The sequence below is a fragment of the Amblyomma mixtum genome, chromosome 10 (assembly GCF_055824585.1).
Source record: "Amblyomma mixtum isolate Tamu chromosome 10, ASM5582458v1, whole genome shotgun sequence".
NCBI lineage: Eukaryota > Metazoa > Arthropoda > Arachnida > Ixodida > Ixodidae > Amblyomma > Amblyomma mixtum.
Genome location: NC_143021.1, coordinates 165,209,906 through 165,233,904, shown reverse-complemented (window position 1 = coordinate 165,233,904; position 23,999 = coordinate 165,209,906). Strand labels below are relative to the sequence as shown.

The 23,999-nt window shown below is 51.2% G+C and overlaps 1 protein-coding gene across 1 annotated transcript in view; it reads right to left on the bottom strand.

The window, feature by feature from the left end:
- Positions 1–22,771, bottom strand: part of LOC149327628 (endothelin-converting enzyme 1-like) — a 44,324-nt gene extending 21,553 nt beyond the window's left edge. The window contains exons 1-2 of the mRNA XM_089562483.1: positions 22,652–22,771; positions 3,527–4,586 (exon numbers count right to left, since the gene is read on the bottom strand). Coding sequence (XP_089418609.1) covers positions 3,527–4,468 — 942 coding nt within the window. The 5' untranslated portion in view covers positions 4,469–4,586; positions 22,652–22,771. The remainder of the gene's footprint in view (positions 1–3,526; positions 4,587–22,651) is intronic.
- Between the last annotated feature and the right edge of the window lie 1,228 nt (positions 22,772–23,999).

Below are 23,999 nucleotides of genomic sequence, written 5' to 3'. Positions count from 1 at the left end.
TCTTCTTCCGTTTCCAAATAAGGTACCCATGATCAGTAAATTATTTTTTCTCTCCAAACTCTACTAATAGCTCCCCCCCCCCCCTGCTATTCCTGGAACCTATGCCATTGCCGCCTATCGCCTGGTGTCCGGCCAGCTTCTTGTCTAACTTCGCATTTAACTCGCCCATTAGTACAGTTTATTGTGATTTTACTTGTTCATTGTGGATTCTACAGCTTCACAGAAGCTTTCAACGATGCTGGCAACATAGATGGATGTAGGCGCGTAGGCCTGCACCACCTGCCACCATCTCGTCAATACTTAGAACTCTTCTATGTTGCCAGCTACATCCTGAGTGATGAGGAATCCCACACATAGTTCTTTTTCTGCCCGCTATTCCGCGGAAGCGCTGCACGTGCCCGCCCCCTTGTAGTGTATACTCCTCATCTGTCCTCCTAACCTCACTAAGCCCATGACATTCCATTTAATACCTCCTAGTTCCTCGAACAACACTGTTAGGCTAGCCTCACTGGACAAGGTTTTAGCGTTAAACGTCGCCAAGTTCTGTTTCCAATGGCGGCTGGACCGGCGCTAAGGATTCTCAGCATCCTGCACTGCGTCACTGGTCTCATCACTACATTGGTCAGTTGCTACGCAGCAGCTTTGGGACTGGGGCCTAGGTTTGATTGGTTTGTTCACAGAAGGTTGTGGCCAAGTACTACACCAGAGTTTCCAAATCCTCCTCTGGTAAGGGAGTGCGTTTTCTCTTCTGGTTACCCAGATCAGGCTGCACCTCAAGCCTGGCTTTGCACTTCCATCGACACGCGAACTTTTTCTTTCTAACCCAGTGGACAATTGCACGGCACCGTGATTCGAACTCCGGTCTATTTGCAGACGGTGCGTATGTTCTATGTGTACGCCATTGCTGCACCTCTGTATAAGATACGCCGAAGCATGAAAGCGTATAACACTACCGACATGACAGGACTGATAGACTCATCAAAGTTATTAAATAAGCACAAGATCGCAGACATAACGAAATTTAATGCCGAGAAAATCGAGGATGCACCAAAGAACGGGTGAGTCTAAAAGCAGTGAAGAGGAAACTGGTACAGGCAAAAACCAGATTTATGCCCTAAGCGGCAAACAGGTCATCATTGGCACTACGGATAGGATAGCTAAAATAGCCGAAGAGTTCTACAGAAATCTACACACTAGCCAATGCAATCAGAAGGATATGAATAGCCCATATCAATGGGCCACCCCACCTCTAAACGAGAGAGGAAGCTGAAGAAGTCGTAGAAGAAACTGAAGCGCGGAAAGCTGCTGGTGAGGATCAGGTAACAGCCCATGTCTTGTAGGACGCAGGGGAGATTGTGCTAGAAAAACTAACCACCCTGTATACGCAATGCCTTATGACCTCAAGCTTACCACAAGCTCAGAAAAATACTGAAATTATCTTAATTCATAAAAAAGAGACGTCAGGGACTTAAAAAAAATAAAGATCGATCAACTTACTGTCCGTTAACTACAATGCCTATAAGGCAGTAGGCACTGAGGTAATCGCAAGCAAGTAGAATCAGGAACAACCTTGCATTTCAGACAATGAAAATCAGGGAGGCTTTCATAACTGATAATTGAAAATAGACCATGCCCACACTGGTAATAAAGTGGGAGAGGAATGCGCAGAGTATAACCAACCCCTATATATAGCGTTTATTGCTTACGAGAGATCATTAGACTCTGTGGAAATGTCAGCAGTCACGCGAGCGTTGCAGAATCAAGATGTAGAGGAGTCATGTACAAACACTCGATGATGTCTCTAACGACTGCGCAGCTACCACAGTCCTTCAAGAAGTCAGCAATAAAATTCCAATAAGGAAGGGTGTCAGGCATAGACACACTATCGAGCCAATGATATTCACCGGCTGTTTACAGAAGGTGTTCCGAGGCCTGGATTGGAAACAGTTGGGGATAAGAGTTAATGAAGAGTACCTAACTAATATTCGATTTGTTGATGACATGCCTTGCAAAGCCATACAGGAGATGAGCAGCAAAGCATGACCAATGAGTTCAGTTTCGCAAGGGAATAGCAGTTCAGAATTGGTAGCAAGGTGCTGGAAGTGATAATCGAATATGTCTACTTAGGGCAGGGAGTGGCCGCTGATCCGGATCATGAGACCGAAATAGAACAAGAACGCGGTGTAGCGCATATGGCAGGTTCCCTCAGATCATGAATGGCAGTTCACCAATATATCTGAAGAGAAAAGTATACAACTACTGTATCTTAACGGCTCTCATCTATGGGGCAGAAACGTAGAGGCTAACGAAAAGGGTTCAGATTAAGTTAAGGGCACCATAGCTAGCTATAGAAAGGAAAATGAAAGGTGTAACGTTAGAAAACCGGAAGCGGGCAGAGTGGGTGAGAGAACAAACGCTGGTAAATGACATCCTAGTCGAAATCAAGAGAAAGAAATCGGCTTCAGCAGGGCATGTAGTGCGAAGGCAAGATAACCGCTGGTCCTTAAACGTAACGGACTGGATTACAAGAGAAGGCCAGCGTAATAGGAGGCGCCAGAAAGTCAGGTGGGCGGATGAGATTAAGAAGTTTGCGGGGATACAGTGACCGCAGCTCACAAAGGACAGGGTTAATTGGAGAGACAAGGGAGAGGCTTTTGCCCTGCAATGAGCGTAGTCAGGCTGCTGCTGATGATCCAGCGTATTCATTAACAGCCCTAGCAAAGAATGAGCAGATGAAATAGTTATTGCGAGTGGAATGTCAAGTTAGATTTAGTGCGTGCTTTTGTGCCATGTAGCGTATTGTGTAGAAAAATAAATATGAAAAATATCTGCCTTACAGTGTCCATTAATTAAGTGAAACAAACCTCAGGGGCAAAACTATTTCTTTAGATCAAAGTGGGCAGTTTCCCTTTTAATAGTCAGAATAGATATTCAAACGCTTACAAAAATGACATATAAGATCTGCCTTTTAGCAAATTTCAATCTGGCTACTGCTTCCGAGTGCAACGGCACCAGATAATAGCCACATAATACAATGTAGGAACTACGATAGAGTCCTAAGCCATTAGCTGAACAACAGGTGCGGACAGTTTTTGCTTTCATCTGTAAAAAAAAATATAGACACAGCTCGTTACAAATTAATGTTTGGCGCAGGTGATATTTCTTGAAATATAAAGCCTGAGATAGTTAAACTCGTTTACTTCAGATAGCACTATTGAAAACATTTCTTCGCGCTTCTACTACAATAACGTTATGCTCTAGCGAACCTTCAACGTCATTCTGAAACGCCCACCATCTATAGTTACGTTAAGTACACAAATTTACAATTGACTGGTATAAAATGAAACATTGGTTAGTTATGTTTCATGTAAAACAATGTTTTTTTCGTTCAATTTTCAATTCAATACTGTCTTCAGATATTCTATCATTTTAAAAGAAGGCTACACTCAGAAAGGAGCTCTCAGCGCTGGGTCATAAATTATTCTAATCGTGCAATAGAGGCGGTCTTAACAAAACGTGGAGCAACCTCCTGAATGGCGGCCAAGTGACTGTCGACGCGGCGACGCTCGTCCAGCGAGAAGTACGCAACCGTGGCCATCGCGGACACCAGGAGCCTGTAGCTGGCCTCGACTTGACTGGCGCAGAAGAGGGGCCGATGCTCTTGTGCCCGCTCCTGGTTGCCGAGCAAAACGAGCAGGGCAGCCGCAGGGTCCCCCACGGCCGCGTACGCCTGGAGGAAGAGCAGAGCCAGGTGCCGGCGCACAGCGTCATCCTCGGCGCTGCCGAAGATCTCAAAGACAGCCTTGAACAGCGCCATGTCGCTCACGAGCACCAGGTCGTCCATCGTGAAGGGCGGCTCGATTGCCAGCTTGGTGTTTATGGCATCTGTGATGTATTGCGCATTCGTGGCCTCCGTGTGACGCCCCAAATCGCGGAGCGGTAGCACGGCGGGAACGCGGGTCTTATGCGAGCGCGGCCGCAAGAGGACTTCGAAAACGTTCTTCATCATATCGTAGTCTTTCTGTATTCTTCCAGGTGAGGGAAATACATCTGCGTCGTTATTAAACAGCCTGAAGAGGTTGCTGTAGGCTGTTTTGAAATAGATCTCCGGTATCTGTCTGAACATGTTTCGCCACTGCACCATGAGGTCGTTGGGAGCAAGAAATAGGCGTCGCTTCTGGTGGTCGTCCACAGTACTCGGGAGCAGCTTCAGCGAGAACCAGAGGTGCACATTCCAGTTGAAGGCGAGGTCGAAGAGCACTTCACCTGGACCGAGTTTATCGCTGGGATCCTCTGGCCATGCGAGACCATGCTCGCGCATGAAGTCCTTGAGGACGCCGATTTTCGAGTCCGTCTGCGTCATGCAGCTGTTGAACATGGCTGCTGCTTTCCTCCCCACGGGCAGCTGGTCGGCGCTCCTGCGCAGTGTGTCGGGCAGCTGGATGAGCCACGCCATGACCATGTCCATGAGTGCCGAGCGGGACACCTCGGAGAATTGCTTGCGGGGTGCCCATCGGCCGCATACGTGGGCAGCGAAATCGTCGCACGGGTCCACCTTCCTGTCCAGATGGCTCTCTATGAGATCCCTGCGAGAAACACCGGAGATGTTTCAGTAAGGTACAGCTATGTTTTGTTACAATTACCTGTGGCCAGTCACGCGACGTAGACATCAACTGAACAGTATTGGGCGCAAGGAAGTGCTGAGCGCCCCTGTGGGGTTCAACTAGCGGGTGTACCCGATTGTCATGCGCCGGAGCTGTTTGTCACGGAGCAAGGTTAGGATATCCTCACTCTTTTAGTGCTCAACATTGCTCAACTTAGTAGGCTTGTGCAATGGGAGATATGTTTTATTTTTTATGAGCCAAACGTCACAATAACAAATTTAAGAAGAAATAAACGAACCCCAGTATCAGCACAATAGAGTAACGGTAATTTCACCCGCTAGGTTGTAAACGTCGCCACTAAGTCGTTTACACGAGCTGTGCTTCACCATCAGCGTCATCATCACCACACGATAAAACATTTTCGGTGACATACGAGGAAAAGTGGTAGTGCAAATACCTCCGCTTAACCGTCGGTATTCTAAACGCCTTCTGCACAAGCGCTGTACAGAGTGGTGTTCTCAACTCAACACCCCTGTCGGCAACCGCCACTTGTGGCGTGTATTTCATTCCATGGAACGCAAGCCGTCCGTGAAAGACAATGCCGAAAGTATTCCCCTTGCCCTTCGTCTTTCTCCAGATGAATTCACTTCGCAAGCTGCACTTCAGTTCTTTCCAAATTATGATTGCTCACCTGCGCCTGTTCCAGTCAGTCCCAAACATGAGGCAGAGGATGAGATCACCTGCCCGTTCACCATGGCTGAGCTTATAGCTGCCATTGAAGACATCCGCCCTAACACCGCACCTGGTCATGACGGTGTACCTTATGCCTTACACCGGAACCTGGAAGGTGAAGCATTGACTTCACTTCTCAGAATTTTTAACGAAATCTGGACATCCAGTGAAATGCCATCCGATTGGAAACATTCAGTGGTTGTTCCGATACCAAAGGCCGGAAAACCACCCACAACTCTTGGAGCCCTACGACCGATTTCTCTTACCCCAACTATTTGTAAACTCTATGAAAAACTGCTTGCCACTCGAATCTCTTGGTGGCTCGACCATCATCAGAAATATTAGTCTGCTCAAATTGGTTTCCGACCAGGACACAGAGCTGAGGATGGTCTTCACCGCTTTGCCAACGACGTGATACGTCGCTCATCGCACAGCCGTCTCGTTCGCACAGTCCTGGCAGCCGACATCACGAAAGCCTGCGACAACATTCTCCACGCAGCCATTCTCAACACTATGGCATCACTTGGCATGCCCTTGCAGCTTTGTCGAGCAATTCATGCCTTTCTTTCGCAACGAACATTTGCTATCCGCGTCAATGGTAAACCCACAGGCCGCTTCATTTCTAATCGGGGTGTACCGCAGGGCTCAATTTTAGCCCCAGTTCTATTTAACATCGCATTCATTGCTCTGATACACAGTCTCTCCACCCTTCCTAATGTTCAGGTTCTAGCATATGCAGACGATATCACTCTCTGGTCCACAAACCGCTCAGCTCAGGTGCAGCAAGACTCCCTGCAAAATGCTCTCAATATCCTCCACAACTTTATGCCGACACTGGCCTCTCTCTCAACCTCTCCAAATCCTGCTATGTCCATGTGGGCAATAAAGCTGGCCGCCGTACTTTCAAAGCCACACCGTTCGTGCTCACTATTGACAATGCCCCACTTCCTGAGGTGGAACATACCAATGTTTTAGGCCTGCACGTTCATGCTTCAGGCAAGGGCACGGCTTGGTTGTCAGCTATGCCCAAAAGTGCTCTAAACACACTTGGCCTCATCCGCAGGATAGCCAATCGCTCTGGAGGTGCCCGTTCTGATACAGCTCGTCAACTTGTTCGTACTGTCTTTCAACATCGGCTCCTATATCAGGCTCAGTTCCAACAACTTACTAAACGACAGTGGTGCACACTTGAAGCACTCAACCACGAAGCCATGCAGTCATTACTGGCCTACCCCGAGCAACTCCTATTTGTCTGCTGCAGGAGCATGCGCAACTTAACACACTGCAAGATTTAATTACCCAGAGACAAACCAATAGAGCACGGAAAGTTTCTCTTCGTGCGATGTTCGCGCCTCAACCACCTCCATGGGACTACTGTCACATTACATCAAAAAAGCCTGCTCGTCATAAGAAGTCGGAGTTCCTCTCGCCGCCGCTACCACAAACTTTTTCTACGCAACATGACAGCTGCACTCTTTACACAGATGTTGCCATAACCCCAACAGGAGGATCAACTACTTTTATCAGTCCGACACACCCTCAACTCTACGGCCTACAAACCTACTCTACTGACACATCATCATCTCTTTCTTTGGAGCTGCAAGCGATATTAAATGCCATCGCAGCCTTACCTGACGACCCTCCTTATAACCAGGTGCACCTATGTACCCATTCACAAGAAGCCGTGAAGCATCTAAAGAATGTCCGCGGTACCCTTCGGGTTTCCCAGGCCATACATGCTGCTTGCAAATCTTACCCGGTGCCTATACTCATTCACTGGTACAAGCTCGCACAGATGTCCACAGCATCGCACCTGACATGACATCTCGTGCCAATGACATTCCAAAAAGTCCACCTGCCTCTTTGCCACCAGATCCACTTCTGACACATCTAACTTCTTAAGCCTCCCTCAGGCAGCGTACACGTGCTCTTATTCCCCAGTGTATCTACCCCCTTCCCCCAAACCTATCACGGGTGGAGGAGGTCTCTCTGAGGCGGCTGCGTGTCGTAGTGGCCCTTACGCCTGCAGTTCGCAACCAGTGGCAAAGTGCCAAGATTCCTGCGCCGCAAAAATGCCCTCACTGCGAAGCAGCCGCTTCCGACACCAATGTCCACCACCTTTTGTAGACATGTCCAGGAACTTCACTGGTGCGCGCTCGAGTTCTTCAATAGGCAGGCCTGTCTGCCAACAATGACTCTAATTTGCACGTGTGGATAACGAAAAACATTTACGCCCGAAGCTTATGTAACTTTTTACACGCAACCGGGCTTCATGCGTTTTTGTAACATATTCTACCATTAGTCACTAACACCACGTTTTATGCCGCGGGGCACACTCAGCGTCATAGATAAATAATAAATACCTCCGCTTAACCGCTAACGGTGCGGCCTGAAAGTCAAGTCAAAACCGCAATGGTTTCCATTCTGTTGACCTGGGACGCGGCAACAGTGGGAGCCATCGCACGTAGCAGCCCCATAGGCACGACCTTTAACGAACAGCCCCGATCTCCGCTCTGTGATCTGCCTGCAGTACAAAAGGCAGCACCCTGTAGAAGTGCTCCCGCGCGGATCAGTTCAAGTTATGAAGGACGAGTTAAGACGAGCTGGAACATTGTGTGAGGAAGTTTACTTGTGGCCGCTTTGTGGCTCGACCCACGTGAAGAGAGAAGTGCTTGCCCTCCGAAAGAGCTATGCGCGACGAGGCAACCAAAGGGAGGGGCTGACCAAATGCATATTTTCTTCCGGCCGCGCTGTATTCTGCGACCACCACGGGCTTTCTTCTGCAAGCAGGTTGCTCTGCTCTAAGCGTAGTATTACGGCAGGCATGAACTCCGGACCAGCTGTTCCCACTGTCATGAGCTTCAAAAAACGGAGTCAGGGAAATTAAAAAAATGAATCATTCAGTTTGTCCAGTCACAAATTTCAAACACAAAATTCCTCGTTCTATTTGTTGCAACGGCTTTAATTGGCCAGGTAGTACACTGTCCACCACCGCAGTAGCTCAGTTGCTATGGTGCCCTGCTGCTGGCCCGAAAGACGCGGGTTAGATCTGCGCCGGGGCGGTCGCCTTTCAATGGAGGCGAAATGCTAGACTGTACGATACTGTACGATGTACTGTACTGTACGATGTTAGTGCACTTTAAAAAACCGCTGGTAGTTGAATTTATGCGGAGCCGTTTATCATGGAATCCACCATAGCCTAAGTTGCTTTGGAACGCTGAACTCCATTAACCAAACCAAACCAGTTCGCCCTCCGTGACCCATCGGTTGACTGCCGTCATCTCACCGACGCGGACAGTTACATTTTTTTGTTGGTGAAAAGCTCATGACAACTCCCACTATCACAACGCAGCTTCGCCCTTGGAATTTCCTCCGACAATTTTTATTCCTCCACGCGCCGGTGTTTTTTAAGGCGAAAGCCTTTAATGTCTCATCGTTGTAAGCACCAGTTGTCGACAGAAATGTCACGCTTTTCAGTTGGTCCAAACGGTCGTGAGGTCACAGTGCGCGAATTTCAAACGGGGCCAATTGTACTTTGACTAGTAACCAGGCAACCAATTGAAGGGATCGTATAGTGATGCTCCAAGTAAGTGGGACTGAGTTTAGTTAATTGCTTAATTACTCAATTAGCCTAATTAACTTTTCTAGTAAGCCAAATAAATAAATAAAACCGAGTACGAAATTGGTCGAGCTCGGGAATCGAACCCCGGTCTTCGGAGTGTGAGACGAGCATGGATGGATGGAAACAACTTTGTTACACCAAAAAAAAAATCTTCCAGGGTGGTCCCCTTCTGGTCCAGGAGTCCACGGGCTTGCGCTTCACGTAAAGCCCGCTCCACCAGCCATTTCTGGCCGGCGGGCTGAGCGGTCCGTAAAGCAGCCTCCCTGGAAGAATGAGTGGGATTGGGGATGGGGGGTACTGCCTTTGGGGAAGGACATTCCCAAAGGTAGTGGAAAAGTGTGGATCTGGGCACGCCACAGGTGGTACAATCAGGAGAAAGGTGGGGTGAAAGAACGAGAGACAGTGGGGGGAAATAAAACAGCCTGTCTGTAATTGTCGCGATGTGGCGCTGGATGAGGGCGACAAGGTACTGTGGGGCGGTGGCAGTGTCATGCGGCTGAGTTTGTAGAATGTTGTAATTTGATGATATGTAGAGAGGGCCGATGGGGCCTCTTTCGCAGGGTTGGGTGCCTGATCATCCAGGGTCCGCGAGGAGAGTTCTAGGGCCAGCGCATGAGCGCGCTCATTACCGGGGATCGAGGCATGCCCAGGAACCCACGACAGAGTAACCGTTCGGTCGAGAGAGGTGACTGTGGCAAGAATACGATGTGTTGCCGGCGCCGCCACGCCCTTTAGGTAGTGGCGGTACGCGGCCTGGGAATCTGTGCAAATTTCGGTTACGTTTTTGTCAATGGTGGAGTGGGCCAGAGCAAGTGTGATGGCGGCTCCTTCCGCTTCTGCAGGCGAATTAGTCCGGATAGTGCCGTCTTCATAGGCTGCGACTGCCGTGAAATATCCTGGTTTCGAATTTTCTGCCGCGTCGACATAAAGGATATCGGAGCGGTTGCTGTACGTTTTCGTGCAATAGCTCGCTCGTGCCTGCCGCCTACCCTGATGGAATTGCATCTTCGAAAAACGTAGCGCGAAACACAAGACACAGGTAAGGTGAAGACAGGACACGAGCGCTTCTCACGACTGAATTTTTTATTAGGAAGGATATCAGAATATATACCATAGATATTGTGGGGACGCCTTCGTCCCCTGCGTTCACTTTCCCGCACTGCACCCCACTGTTGTTAGCTGCCCCCGAAAAGCACTCCCTTTAGTTTGGTTACTCTAGCTAACAGGGGAGGGCGCTCGCGTCGCAGCGACAGCAGCGCCACGGATGGCGTGTTTGGCCGCTCGCGCGCGGGGGAAGGCTAGCTCTCTTCTGCTCGGCATCGGGAAGCGTGTTGGACGTTCACGCGCAAAGCTCCGCTCTTGGCCGCGGGCGTCCTCGTGTGGAAACGTCTTCCCCTCAGCTCGTTCCGTCGGGCCTCGGAGTTTATCCCTTTGCCCTACCGTGGGCGGACGTTCGCTCGTAGCCGTGCTGGTGAGTCGGACATCCTAGATTCCTCAGTGTATTTTGTTGCTAGCTGGCGTTATTGTTGCTATAGCAATAAATGCCTTGTTTGTGTCAGCCAGTGTGTCGTTCCTTTGTTCCCGCAGAGCACAGCCCGCCGTGGTCGGCGTGCGCTCAGTAGCGTACGCGACCACGGGGTGGGGTCCGCGCGGCTTTGAACTGAGTCAGCCGCGCTTAAACGGGGAGAACGCGTTTATCTCCCCGATTTTAAACCCCACAATATGGAGGCGAAGAAGAAAGAAGGAAAAAACAAAATAACAACTCAAAAAAGAACAAGACGAGGAGATAAGAGGCCGGCGAAGGAAGCAGGTACATAGCATAGCAACATAAAACACGTGCACTGTTACTTGACAACCGATTGGAGGTACACAATCTCACTTTTTGTTAAGGCGATCGATGCGTCAATAATACACTCCCCCCCCCCCCCACCTTCGCGATATAGAACGCTTCAATAATCTCCCTTGTACGTTGATGATATGCTCTGTCAAAATTCAGTCGTGAGAAGCGCTCGTGTCCTGTCTTCACCTTACCTGTGTCTTGTGTTTCGCGCTACGTTTTTCGAAGATGCAATTGTTCCGACTAGCCCAGTTTAGCTTACTTGTGTACCCTGATGGAGACTAGCGCTCATATTGCGCGGTAGGGGCTTCTGATATATGTGATCCTGAGTGCGCAGAGAGATCATGTAAGGTGTAGGACTTGTTGGAGTGGGAATGGGTGGATTGAGACGTAGCTGTAGGCGTTGTCCTTTTTCTGTGCGACTCAGGCGGACTAATTGGTTGGTGCGTTGAGCCTCTATTAATTCGGTCCCTGTATTGTGGGTACCAGTGGCCAGGAGACGTTTCGTGCTAACCGTCCGTGGAAGACATAGGGCGGAGGTGACAGCCGTGCGTATTAGGATGTCTGCCTGTTGTGTTTGCCGCTGAGTGAGTATGTAGTATGGGAGGTGATATATAATGCGGCTAATGATTAGTGCATTTGTCATATTGAGGGTCTCCCGTTCAGACAGCCCATGATTGCGTGCTGCCACCCGCCTGATAAGTGCAGCGACCTGTTTGGTCTGTTTTTGCAAGAACTGAAGGGTGGTGGTTGCATCGAGTGTGTTGCTAATGAGAAGGCCGAGAATCTTCACCTGAGGCACAATGGACACTGGATTGCCGTACATGTGTAGTTCGATCTGAGGGTCACTGGGGAGGGGCTTCAGTTGCAGGAGTCCCGATTTATTTGGAGAGCAACGGAGGCCTGTGTTTGCTAAATGAGTGGTGGTGATGTCTATGGCAGATTGCAGGATATCCTGGGCTGTTCCAAGAGATCCTCCCGTTGTCCAGAGGGTTATATCATCTGCGTATACGGCTGTGTGCAGCCCTGGGATAGCAGCAAGGGCCTTTGCCAGTGGCGCTAGGGCAATGTTAAAAAGTAAAGGTGACAGAACCGCCCCTTGTGGGGTACGGTGGTTAGGCAGGGGGAAAGGCTGGGAGGCAGTATCCCCAAGGTGGAGTTCTGCCGTGCACCCCTGAAGGAAGGCCCGAATATATTGCCATATGCGGGTGCCGCATCCCGTGGTGGCTAATGTCGTGAGGATATGGTAATGGCTTATTGTATCGAAAGCCTTATGAGTATCCAGGGCCAGTATGGCTCTCATGCTGGCTGTACGGCGCCTGGTGCAAAAGAGGGACTCTTTAAGGGCAAGAAGTACGTCTTGCGCCGAGATGTTTGGGCGAAAACCGCATTGAACGTTGGATAGAAAGCCTGTTGTTTCTAGAAACGGTTGCAGGCGATTGAGAATGACATGCTTGAAGAGCTTGCCGACACAGCTCGTTAAGGAGATGGGGCGCAAATTTTGAAGAGTGACGGGTTTGCACGGTTTGGGTATAAATCGCATGCTGGCATGGGTCCAGGCTGATGGGAGCGTCCCAGGTTGCTAGTGGTTATTGAAGAGTTCCGTGCGTTCCTGGAGGGAGACTTCGCCCAGATTGAGTAGTGCCTTGTACGTTATGCCATCCGGCCCCGGCGCCGTAGAGCGGCGAATACTGAAGAGTGCTCGGCGGACTTCGTTTAATGTGATGTCGGCATCAAGTTCTGGGTTAGGCGGAGGTAGATTGGGTGGATGTGCCGACTGAAGAGATGTGGGTATAGTAGTAGTAGTAGAAGACGTTTATTCGGCCAAAATTTACAGGCCGAGCATATCGACCGCCTGGGCGACCAGGAGTCGCTGTTCTTCCTCCCCTTCAGCGCCAAGCCAGTCGAGCCAGGTGGTGATGGATAAAGAAGGTGGGGGGTAGGAACCCGACTGCTGAGCAGCCGGGCAATAGAAGAGGCAATGGGCAAGGTCCGCATAGATACAGGGGCAGTTGGGACAGGAAGGGTCCGATCGATAGCGATAGAGAAAGAGGCGAGACGGGGTGATGATTGCATTCATTTGAACGTGCCGAAGAAGGCAAGCCTCCGGCACTGTGAGGGATGGATGAGGGGGAGGGTAAAGGCGTTTGTCGAGGCGGAGCTCGAGGTAGACCTCTTTTATGGTGCGGCGAAGGGTGAGTCTCCCACCGTCCTCCGAGGGCTTGGGCCAGGGGATCAACGGTGCCCGGAAAAGTGTGTCACGGGCGAGCTGATGAGCCAGCTCATTGCCGTCAATCCCTGAATGGCCAGGGACCCAGCGGAGGAAAACGATGGAAGGCTGCAAAGCGGAGGCCGCTCGTTCGACCTCCTGTTGAAGAGAAGGGGTTAGGGTGCGTTTCTGTATGTGGTGTATAGCGGCTTGTGAGTCTGAATAGACTGTGTACTCTTGAAGAGAGGGAAGGAGGGCAAATGACTGGAGGGCATGCGCAATGGCGAGGACCTCGAGGGACAATGCATCCGGAGGGCGTAGAAACGGCCCGCTGGTGTGAGTTTCAGGAGCGGGGAGGTGGGGGTGGTACAGGGCGTAGCCGCAGGAACCTCGAGGAGCCACGAAGGAGGCATCCGTGTAAGCTACACCCTGGGTATCAAAGAGAGGAGAATGGTGCTGTGCGGCCGCATGACGACGGCCGGCGTGCAGAACGGGGGACATGTTGGACGGAAGGGGGAGGATCCGAAGATTGGGAGCCGGGGTGGGAATAGGAGAGGTAAACGGGGTGCAGGGAATGGGCGAGATACCCGCTTGAGTCAGTAACCACTGACCCTGACGGGTAAGGGAAAGCCGGGCAATCTGCGAGTCATGATGGAGAGAGAGCAGAGAACGGAGAGGATGAAAGAGGCCTGTTGCAAAGATCTTTGCAGTAGAGGTAGTGATAGGGAGGTTGAGAGCTGCCTTGTAGAGGCCCACAAGGGCAGTCTCAAGAGCGTTAAGTTGAGTCTGATTGAAGGAAACGTAGGGTGCAAAGTACAAGACCTTGTTGAGGGCCAGCGCGTGGGCAGCTCGGCACGCATGAGCCTCGTGGAGACCTGAGCGCCGAGTGACCACGCGCCGCAGGAGGTGAGTTACGGAGTGGCAGGCGGTGACAGCACGGTGGAGGGCTTGCACGTTCTTGGCTGCATGCAAAGGAAAGCCAAGAACTTTGCACTGCGTGACGACAGGAATGGGAGAGCCAGAAAGGTGGAGAGAGACGAATTGGTTGTGTGAGCGCTGGTATGAGGAATGGTTGAGGAGAAGGAGCTCGGATTTTTCAGGAGCAGGAGAGAGGCCAGCATTGGTGAGAAAGGAGTCGATGAGATCTAGGCCACGTTGCAGGGTGTCCTGTACGTGACCGGGAGAGCCAGACGAACACCAGAGAGTGATGTCATCGGCGCAAAATATATGATGCAGGTCGGGAATTTCAGCTAGCTGGGTGGCGAGAGGGGCCATAGCAAGATTGAAAAGGGTAGGAGAGAGAACAGCACCTTGAGGTGTGCCTCGGGTGAGGTTGTGGGGGTCGGACATATAGGGGTCGACTCGAAAGCGAGCGACACGTTTAGAGAGGAATGAGCGGATATAACAGTACATGCGGGAGCCACAGTCTAGGGAGGAGAGTTGGGAAAGGATGTGGTCGTGGCAAACACCGTCGAAGGCCTTGCGAACATCGACGGTCACAAGTGCGTGAATTTGAGTGGGGGTAGGTGACAGAAACGTGTGCTGGAGAACTAGAAACATGTCCTGTGCACAGACGTGGCGTCGGAAGCCGATGAGAGAATGAGGGAAGAACTCCCTCGTCTCGAGAAAATTAGAGAGGCGAGTCAGGGCCATTCGCTCAAGGGTCTTACCAACACATGATGTCAGGGAGATTGGGCGGAGGTTAGAGAGAGAGGGAGGCTTGCCCGGCTTTGGAATCATAGAAATGAGAAAGGAGGTCCAGGAGCTGGGCAGGCAGCCGCTGTCCCATGCATCATTGTAGGTTTTAAGGAGGTGCAGTGGAAGAGAGGGACGCTGGAACCGAGGAGCCTTTAACTTTGGCGGCGTAGGAGCCTGCTGGTGACGTGACCGGAGCTGACGGAGGTTCATGATTAGAGGAGGAGGAGGGCGTGGGTTGCGTGGCCCGGCGCAAAGCTAGGCGTCGTAGGTACGCAGCTTTGGCACACTCGCGTTGTTTACCGAGGAGAAAGGGGCAAGTGGGGTCGAGGGAGGAGTGGGTGTTTACCTGGCAATGAACGCACCAGGGCTGGGTACATACATGAGCGGAAGGGTCGGCGGGTAGAGGAGCAGCACAGCGACGGCACTTTGCCGGAACGCTGTGCTGTGGACTCTGGTGGGCGCGGTGTCCAAGAGCGAGACAACGGGTGCAGGTGGGAGGCTTAGGCTTATGGAGACGGCACCGGAAGGCAACGCGTTTGAAATACACAAAGTGGGGGATTACGGTTCCAGCGAAAGTTATGAGCACCGACTGAGTGGTGCCCATCATACGAGCAGCAAGAATATTGGCTTTGAATGATTCGATATCATGCATGAGGTCATCAGGGGTGAAGTGGCCACCGACGTTATGGATGACGCCGAGGCATGAGATGGGAGGATTAGGGGCATATGTTTTAATGGTGATAGGCTTACCGTGAAGCTGAAGATGCGTGATAGAAAGCAGGAGGTGGGCGGTGAGAGGGGAATGAGTTTTTAAAAAGACGAGGCTTTGGGCTGGCTTGGCCTGAAGGGTAATCTCCGCACTGCTCTCGGAAGCGCTTGTGTGTGTCCCTGTGTCTTTCTTCGTGGTTCGTCCTTTGATTGCGCATCCTTTACCTTCACAACATCATGTACCAACTAGGCCCTACCCAAGTTTTGTTGAAGTTCTCGGAGGACAGTTGTGCAGCGGAGACGACTGCGGCGAGGACGTCGTAGAGCGGTATCTTGGGGTTGAGGGTGCCAGGGGGAAGCTGGATGCCAACTGTGATGAGCTCGGTGCGGGGCCGGGTGGCGGAGGCAGGCACCGATGGTGGTCCAGCCGACCTCAGGGGCCGGAATGAGATGGCCGTCGACCGGGGACGCCGTAAGGTCCATGTCTGCTGTGCCGTCAGCCTGAGCAGCAATCTGCGACGCAGGTACCAAGGTGCTGGACTTGCTGTCAGCGGGAAGTGTGGTCCGAGTAGGTGCGGCGGCACTGGCGGCGGCGACGAACGCAGTCGACTGCGATGCGTCTGTGGGCCCGAAGCTCTTGGCTTCCCTTAAAGGGGTCGTGAAACGTTTTCCGAAAATTTTGAACGACGTGTGTATTTGGAATTCTGACCCTTCATTCAAAAGTATACCTTGGTTCGTTTCATCGGCTGGGTTGATTGAATAGCGAAAAAATCTCTGCCTCTCCCGTAACCGAGAGTAGAGTAAGCATGAAATGTTTACGGGCCTAATGTCATCTCGGTGGACACCCGAACCGCACCGTACAGGAAGGGAGGAACGCCACCACCCGTTCAGCGCGATGCCTTGTCATTTGAACGCAAGGTTTTTTGAGGAAAGGAAATGGCGCAGTAATTCTCTGCCATCTCGGTGGACACCCGAACCGCACCGTAAAGGAAGGGAGGAACGCCACCACCCGTTCGGCACGATGCCTTGCCCTTTGAACGCCGCGCTTCTCCCCCGGATCACGTACGACAACGAAGTGCAACATGCAATTTATGTGGTTTTTGCACGCGTTATTAGAAATCGGAAATTATAATTCCGTGCATTATCAAACGCACAGCGCGACTGATATCTTGATAAACATTGAGAAGGCACTGGCAGCAGTTATTTTTTGTGACTCGTTTGGAGACCAACCGTTGCTTGCATGCCGGTCGCGTAGGAGGGCTTAGAGAGTCTCGTTAAATCTCGTTAAGTCTCGTACGGTGCCCGGATGTTCTCGTTTCAGAGCCCGGATGACTGGAATTCAGTGCCCGGATGACTCGATTTCAGTGCCCGGATGACTCGATTTCAGTGCCCGGATGACTCCATTTCAGTGCCCGGATGACTCCATTTCAGTGCCCGGATGACTCGATTTCAGTGCCCGGATGACTCGATTTCAGTGCCCGGATGACTCGATTTCAGTGCCCGGATGAGTGGATTTCAATGCCCGGATGAGTGGATTTCAATGCCCGGATGAGTGGATCTCGGTCTCGGCGTGACGTCACCACACTGCCGACAACGGGGGCTAAAAGCATTTCATGCTTAAAAACTAAATTTCGGTTTCCCAGCGCGCGTCCCCCTCAACTCACAGCAAACGTCATTTTAAGAAGCCAATCAGAGGCTTCTGTCGTCAACACAACATGGCGGCTTAGCGAGGCCTGTTTAGCCATAGTTGACCGAGGTTACAGCACGCATATTGACTCGAATGTGGTACTGTCGTCTGCTCAGAATGGAGTCTGCTAGCTGGCAAGCTAACATATGTGCGAAAACTTGGCCGGCGCGCCGCACCCATGCCGCACCAGTCGCCGCTTGCGAACGGCCGCCGACTGCAAGCAGGGACACGGAGCGGCAAGCATCTTTGCGCCGCTAGACTCATGCCCGGGCCACATCCGGTGTAACACTTTGCCACCGCACACCAGCGCCTGCGCGCTGCTTGGCTACTGAAGTTCGCACCAGAAAAGACAAAATAGCGATGTTATCAGAAAGACTGCGGGCTGTACTCGGGCGGCGACAAAGCATGCCTGCCCACGTAGCGCGCTTTCGGCAACGGCGCTGGACGCGGGCGCGCCGGGCGACGAACTGCACTGCTCTCTGGCTGCCCTGGTCGTCGCTAGGCCTGTTTCACACATCGAAGCCGCGGTGGACAGCGCTTCGGAAGTAGCCTGGGTTATAATAAAATGCCTGCTTTTGGCATCGGTTTACTGTCAACAGCATCGTCTCACAACAAAAAATATAGTCATTGTTGCGGTGCGCTCGGCAGCGGAGCTATATAGCGGACGCCAGGCGCGCAAGCCGGACCGCAACGGCCGGGCAGCGGCAGCTGAGCGGCGGCTGTGGCAAGAAATTTGCTCGTATTACAGTTGCTGCTTCTACCAGCAACTCGGCATTATTCAGCGATCCTCAAAAATGATCTATTTTATACACTTCTTGCTCCCACAGTTTATTATTTACTTGAATAAAAATCTTTAGCTCATTTTTATGACGCCAGCGGACGGGATCCACGCTTGCCGGCCGGCCTGCAGACTCGCTGTATTTTACATTCGCACCAGAAATGACAAAACAGCCATGCTATCAGAAAGGCTGCCTGTGATGTTCGAGCAGTGGCAGCATGTAGAGCTTTCTGCAACGACGCCGCCTGCGGACGCGCCGGGCGATGAACTGCGAGGCTTGCCGGCGGCCCTGGTCGTCGCTAAGCCTACCTGGTTTTGCATCGATACTATCGATACCGCAGCTGAGGGAGCTTGGGAACTGGTGAGCGCTGTAAAAGGTAATACTCTCGTCACCCCTTTAACTGTGAACCTGTTCCATAAAAAAATAAAGATATGCTCGATTTCCGCGACGCCAGCGGAGCTAGCAAATGCCAGCTATGCGAGCGGCGACCAGGCAGTAAATAAAGCGGTCATTAGATGAAATTTGCTTGTATCGCCGAATTAAATACTGCCAGCAACTCGGCATCAGCCAACGATCCTCAAAAATGATTCATTTTTGGCATTAATCTATTCCAGGGCTTGTTATGAGCGTGAACAAATAATACTAGCGTGTTTTTCTGACGCCGGCGGCCGGCATCCAGGCTGGCAGGCCGGCCCCGAGAAACGCGCCCCTGCGTCATTATGATGCTGGCGCTCTGCGCGCTTGCATTCTGCCCCTTGTGAGTGCGACGCTCCGCGTGCGGCCTGTCATTGACATCGGTTGGGCGCAGGCGGCGAGCTGCTGTCAGTCGTTGTTACGCCGCTCGCAACGGCACGTCGCGCGCCCGGCAAGTAGCAGTCATATCGAGAGCCCGTGATATCTCTGCCTGCGGGAGCCCCGACCGTGAACCTCCGAACCCGGTCGTGGACTCGAGTCTTCATCTCTATCGCAAGGGGTGGGTTGACTCGCAGCCCCGTCTGCAAATTATGCCTAACCCTTTTCACGCTTCTGGAATATATTTTTCTGCAGGAAAGAAGAGAAGCGCGGAGCCGATGCGCGCCGCGATAGCTGACTCGTTCGTATCGAGTTCATGTAAACAGAGAGTCGTCGAGATGGACTGACCTTGCTCAGCTCGATTCTCTGACTCAAACCACCGCTGTCAAGGAACACCGCCTAGATAGGTTCACGTAAGCAAGGCTATATCGAATCGCTGATACTTAAGCCAAGGAGGATGGAGAAGCAGAACCGAAACCGAAACTGGTCCCAGGTCAGTGATTGATGTATGACCACGCGCTGCAGTTTAACAGAGTGTAATTACGCGTGCAAATAATTGGAAAACATTGTTCCACTTTCTGAATTTCTCATAAAGCTATTATTTTAGGGCAAACGGAAGTTGAAGATACTCTTACGTTTCTAAAGTTCTTAAAGTGACGTAGTCGAGTAGTGCGTGTTCCACCCGACGGCGGCGCATGGTCGTTTCATGAGCACAAAAAGGCAGGGATTTCGAACGGGCTTTATTAAATGCAGACTCAATATTGAGTCGAAATATTTCGGAATCAGCATGTCTAATGTTTATGGAAGCAGTAAAAATTAAAACCGGGCAGCTTCATTTTCTTTTCACAACCCCTTTAATGCGTGGAGTTGGCCAGCAGTGGACGCCGCGGCGGTGACGAACGCTGCCGGCTGCGTTGCGGCTGTCGATTCGGTGCTCCCAGCGTCGGTGAACGCGACGGGAATGGGCGCGGTGGTGTGGCCGGTGTTGAACGCAGCCGGTTGAGACATGGCTGTAAGCGTGGTTGGACTAGGCCCCGCGGCGGCCGCGTCGGAAGAAGTTGACACCGGCGAGGTATGGGTGGGTCTCGGCTTCAGGGGCTTGTTGAGACGCTGCATGCCAGAGGTGCAGGCGCGGCGCGTTAGGGTTAGTGAGGCGCCGCGCCGCAGCAGATTTTTGGAGGCGCTTGGAGCGCCAGCTCGACAGCGGGCCGTGATGCGAATGGTGTCCTCGTGGTGCGGATGTCTTCCTGACGCGATGGAGTGTATATCCAGGGGCGGGCAAGGCCCTGGACCAGGCCAGGGGCAGGTGAAAAACGGAGCACGATAGTCAGCCAGCTAACCAGGGCGGCGCCACCTAGCGGATCTCATGTGGGTATATAAGTGTCCCGTAGTTGGCCAATTACGTCGGTGCCCTTTTGGAGCTCTAGTTGTATTAGACGTTGTGTGTTTACTTGTGTCTGAGATTTAGTGGTTGTTGGATCCAAGAGAGCACGTAGGAGGGACCACGTGCGTTTTGTGCTTAATGTACCCTTGAGGTCGTTACAAAATGTTGCCCAGTTTGCGCGGGCTAGCGTGCTATCCACGAGCATGCTATCCACTCCGGTATGCCAGCTCGATGGTTTGGGAAGAACAAAGGTGCGTCTAGTGAATACGGTGTCCTCGCTCACTCCCATCCTTCTCCCTTCACTTCCGGCGAGGTTTAGGTGTCCACCGAGATATGAGAGACAGATACATTTCTTTTCCTCAAAAACCAATTTACCGACGAGCGAGGCATAGAACCAAATGGGCGATGGCATTCTATGGACTCCTGGAAGCGTTGCAAGAAGTTGTCGCGTTCTACTCTTAGAGGCGAAGCTTAACATCTTAACCACACATCAGTGACCGCACTTTAGGTCAAAAAAGTGCCCCCCCCCCCTGAATTTTGACGGGTGTCCACCGAGATATGTGAGAGTGTTATGCGTAATTTCCTTTCCTCAAATACAATTTTCATTTTCTTCATTACGGGACATCTTGGTCTTTCTTCTTCCACTCCCACTTCATCCCTTCCTCTACGGTGCGGTTCAGGTGTCCACCGAGATGACAGAGAATTAATGTGCCCTTTCCTTTCCTCAAATAGCGTTCAAAGGGCACGGCAACGCGCCGAACGGGTGGTGGCGTTCCGTGGACTCCCTGGCAGCGCTACAACACGCTGTCGCGTTCCACTCCTAAAGGCGAAGCTTAAGCGTCATTAATTAGCAGTAATTAGTATTCAGGAACAAATCAGTAATTAACCATTAATTAGTGATTTGTCGTCACTTAGCAATTAGTACTCAATTACATCACGCCACCACTACCACAGAAGCAGTCAAAGTGGTGCGGAAAACGGTTTCGCCTCTACGCACTTTAGACAGTCAAAGTGCCCCCTGAATTTTTTTTTCGTGTGGAGCTCCACAGACTACGTTACAGGACAGCAGTTGTCGACAGCCACCTTTCACTTTTGCTGACCCAGGGCAGTTTCTCGGCTCTAAGCCTCGTCTGCGTTCGTTACGGTAGGTGGGAACTGCAGGTTATCAGTTTTATCAACGATCTTTGCCACCTCTTTCACGCTACTGCCATTGCGTTTGCCGAGCAATTAGCTGAGGTTCTTAAAGTTTTGCGACCGGCGCTGTGGGAAATGTTTTGCGTCCGACGCCGGAGGACTTTTTCACTCGGCTTTATTAAGGAGTGATATAAGTTCAGGGATATGAGGGGTTCAACATCAAGGACTGCGTGCCTTACAGCTCCTGTACACAGCCTGCTTCGCGTTTGTAAAAGCATGTAGCGCAACAAAAGAGACGAGGTACAGAGATGACAAGGAAAAGTTCATATCGCTACATGCATTAACGATAGAGATATGAACCAACTCAGCGAGCAGAAAGATCATCCGTCTATCCTCCCCCTGCCCGCACTTCTGCGCATCTGTCATCATTTTTCGTTCATACAGCAAGAGACTGAAATGACCTGTCAAACGCCATCGTGGATCAGACTGACTCCTCGTCATTCGAATCGTCCATCAAAGAAATGTACTACTGAATATTCCACCCCCCCCCCCCCTGTATTACCCCTTCAATGGGGCCTTTGCGGTACAAACAAATAAATAAATAAATAAATAAACTACTGCTTCGCGCCTTAGTCCAAGGCCTACAAAATTGCTATCACGAAGCATCGAATCATCACGTCGGATGATGCCCGCCCCATAAGAGAACAGCCGTACGGCACTGGGCCGAAAGAACGTGAGACCATCCAGACGAATGTGAAGCAGCTGCTTGCTGAATGAATTATTCAACAATTCAAGAGCACATGGCCGTTTCCGATCGTAGTTCGTGCACAGTCTTCCAGCTGAGTCGCACAAACAATCGCAAGATTACTTTTCCCCCAGAAATAGGCTGAAGGAGCAACCAAACAAACCCAAAGCGAAAATGCCCCCAGTGTGCGCCCTCTGTCTGAAGCTCACAGCCCTGGGGGTTTGGGTGTAATCTATGTAGCGGGGCTTCTGTAGCATTCGTTGAGGTCAATACCAATTTACCCATTGTTACCTTCAGGAGATTTGAAACTATGGGGATGCGTTACGATCCGGACGGTGTGTCTCAGAAGAATGCCCTCCCTGGGCTCTGATCTCTCCTGTGTGCTGCGTTGCTATTGCTCAATTTATTTTCTTGAGTGCTGCAAAGACAGCGAGAAATCTCAAACCGGACTCTTAAATGCGGGCCTTAGGGAATTGCCTTTTAGCTCCAAATGTGGGGGGTCATGCCGCAGATCATATTTGGTTCGCCGTGGTTAATGCTTTACCCAAAGAAACGGCTCCCTGTGGACTGATATGTGTGCCGGACCTCATATCACATGCAGCTCCAAGCCATTCACAAAAATAATTCCTCCTCAGAATCTTTCAGCGCACTAAACCTGTGGAACTGTAGAGTTACGCTTTTTCCAGGCCCAAAGTAGCGCTCAGCTCTAGGCTGTCTCACCTGTGCTCAGAGCAGCACTTTGTTACGCAGTACTGCGGCGTCTTTCGGCTCCCCGGCCGGTACAGGAGCAGGGTGAAGGATCCCACAGCAACGCAAAGCAGCACCACACTGAGCAGCTTATATTTCAGTAAATGTGGCTCCTGTGGTCGAGTGGCTGTCCTGGGCGTAGCATCCTGCATAAAGGTTGAACAGGCAAATAAGCGACCTTAGTGGCCATTGCGGCCTCTCGGCGGGAATGGATAGCGGTCGCGTATATCGTGGTTTGGTTTCTGTTTTATGGCGTCTAACGTTCCAAACCAGCTCAGACTTTAGGCCACGCCGTAGTGGAGGACTCGGGGTGATTTCGACCATCAACGGCTTTTTAACACGCACTGACATTGCATAGTACACAGCCTCTAGCATTTCACGTCCGTCGAAATGCGACCACTGTGGCGGGGATCGAACCTGCGCCTTCCGAGTCCGTAGCCGAGCAGTGGCATGGCTATGCGCACTTCGGAGTCACCTTATATGCTTGGACAACCGTAATTCGTAGCTCTGTAGCACAATAGACAATGCCAATTCTCAGCATCTAATGATTGATACAGGGAGCACTTATGATTCTCCGTAGTTTGTTCATCACCCCTATCATCATCCTGCCTACGCCCAATGCAAGGCAAAGGCCTCTCCTATCGACCTCCAATTAACCCTGTCCTTCGCCAGATGTGGACACGGTCTCCGCGAGAACTTCTTGATCTCATCTGCATACCTAATTTGCTGCCTCCCCATGCGACGTTTTGCTTCTCTTAGAATCTATTTCTTCATTTTAAGGACCATTGGTTACCTTGCCTTCACATGCTTCCTCTTGATTTCGTATACGATATCGTTTTTCCCTGACTCTCTTTGCCCTCCTCCTGTCTGCTAACATAAAGCCTATCATTCGCCATTCCATAATTCCGTGCGTGGCCCTCAATTTAAGTTGAACCCATGTAGTTAACCTACACGTTTCTGCCCCATAGGTGAGCACCGGTAAGATACAGCTCTTGTACACTTTTCTCTTGAGGCATACTGGTAAACAGCCATTCATGATCGTAGGGACCCTGCCAAATGCGCTCCACCCCATTGTTATTCTTCTAGTTATTTTGACCTCGCGATCGGACCTACGGTCACTGCCTGCCCTAAGTAAACGTATTCCCTTTCTACCCCCACAACTTCGCTACCAATTGTAAACTGCGGTTTCCTTCCGAGACTGTTGCAGGTTACTTTGGTTTTCTGTATAATAGTTTTTAGACCAACCGTTTTGCTCTGCCTAACTCACTTATCAAGCTTTGAAGCTTATTTCCTGAGTGGCTTAGCAAGGCAATATCATCAG